General features: G+C 60.3%; 1 protein-coding gene across 1 annotated transcript in view; it reads right to left on the reverse strand.

Annotated features, from left to right (window-relative positions):
• Positions 1-203, reverse strand: part of Uba2 (ubiquitin like modifier activating enzyme 2) — a 39,597-nt gene extending 39,394 nt beyond the window's left edge. Inside the window, exon 1 of the mRNA XM_033765737.1 lies at positions 1-203. This exon is cut by the window's left edge and continues 9 nt beyond it. Coding sequence (XP_033621628.1) covers positions 1-127 — 127 coding nt within the window. The 5' untranslated portion in view covers positions 128-203.
• Between the last annotated feature and the right edge of the window lie 343 nt (positions 204-546).

The following is a 546-nucleotide window of genomic DNA, read 5'->3' on the forward strand; positions in this document are numbered from 1 at the left end:
GGGAGAAGCCAGTGAGCACGAGGTTCTTCAGGAGCTCGCAGCCAATACCACCCGCACCCACGACCAGCACCCGGCCCCCGGCCACAGCCTCAGCCAGCTCCCGGGGTAGCCCCCGAGACAGTGCCATGGCGGGACTTCCACGAGCAGCGGCGGAGGCGGAGGCGGGAGAACTGAGCCGCGGACGGAAGCGGGTGGGGGAAGGGCAGCCCAATTTCCGCTACTGCGCACTGCGGCCTCCGCGCGGCGCCTGGCGGGCGTTCCCTGGTGCGTGGCTGCCTGGTCGCCTTTGAGCCAGGGCTTGTGTTGTTTGCAGGTGTCCCAGACCTCCAGGACCTGTGGTGTTCTTCGTAGTAGTACAGGGACCTGCCATCAGGCCTGAGAAGCCAAGGGTAGTCTTTAGCCTGGAGTTAGAACTCCAAACCAAAGATTTCCTTACCTGTGGTTCAGAAAAATGATTGTCCTATATGTAAAGAGTTATTACAAATTAACAAGCAAACTGTCTCTCCCCACTCCCCCAAATACTGGCAAACCAGGTACCGGCACCAC

Source organism: Fukomys damarensis, unplaced genomic scaffold (assembly GCF_012274545.1).
Source record: "Fukomys damarensis isolate Sample0158 unplaced genomic scaffold, DMR_v1.0_HiC HiC_scaffold_19, whole genome shotgun sequence".
NCBI classification, from domain to species: Eukaryota; Metazoa; Chordata; class Mammalia; order Rodentia; family Bathyergidae; genus Fukomys; species Fukomys damarensis.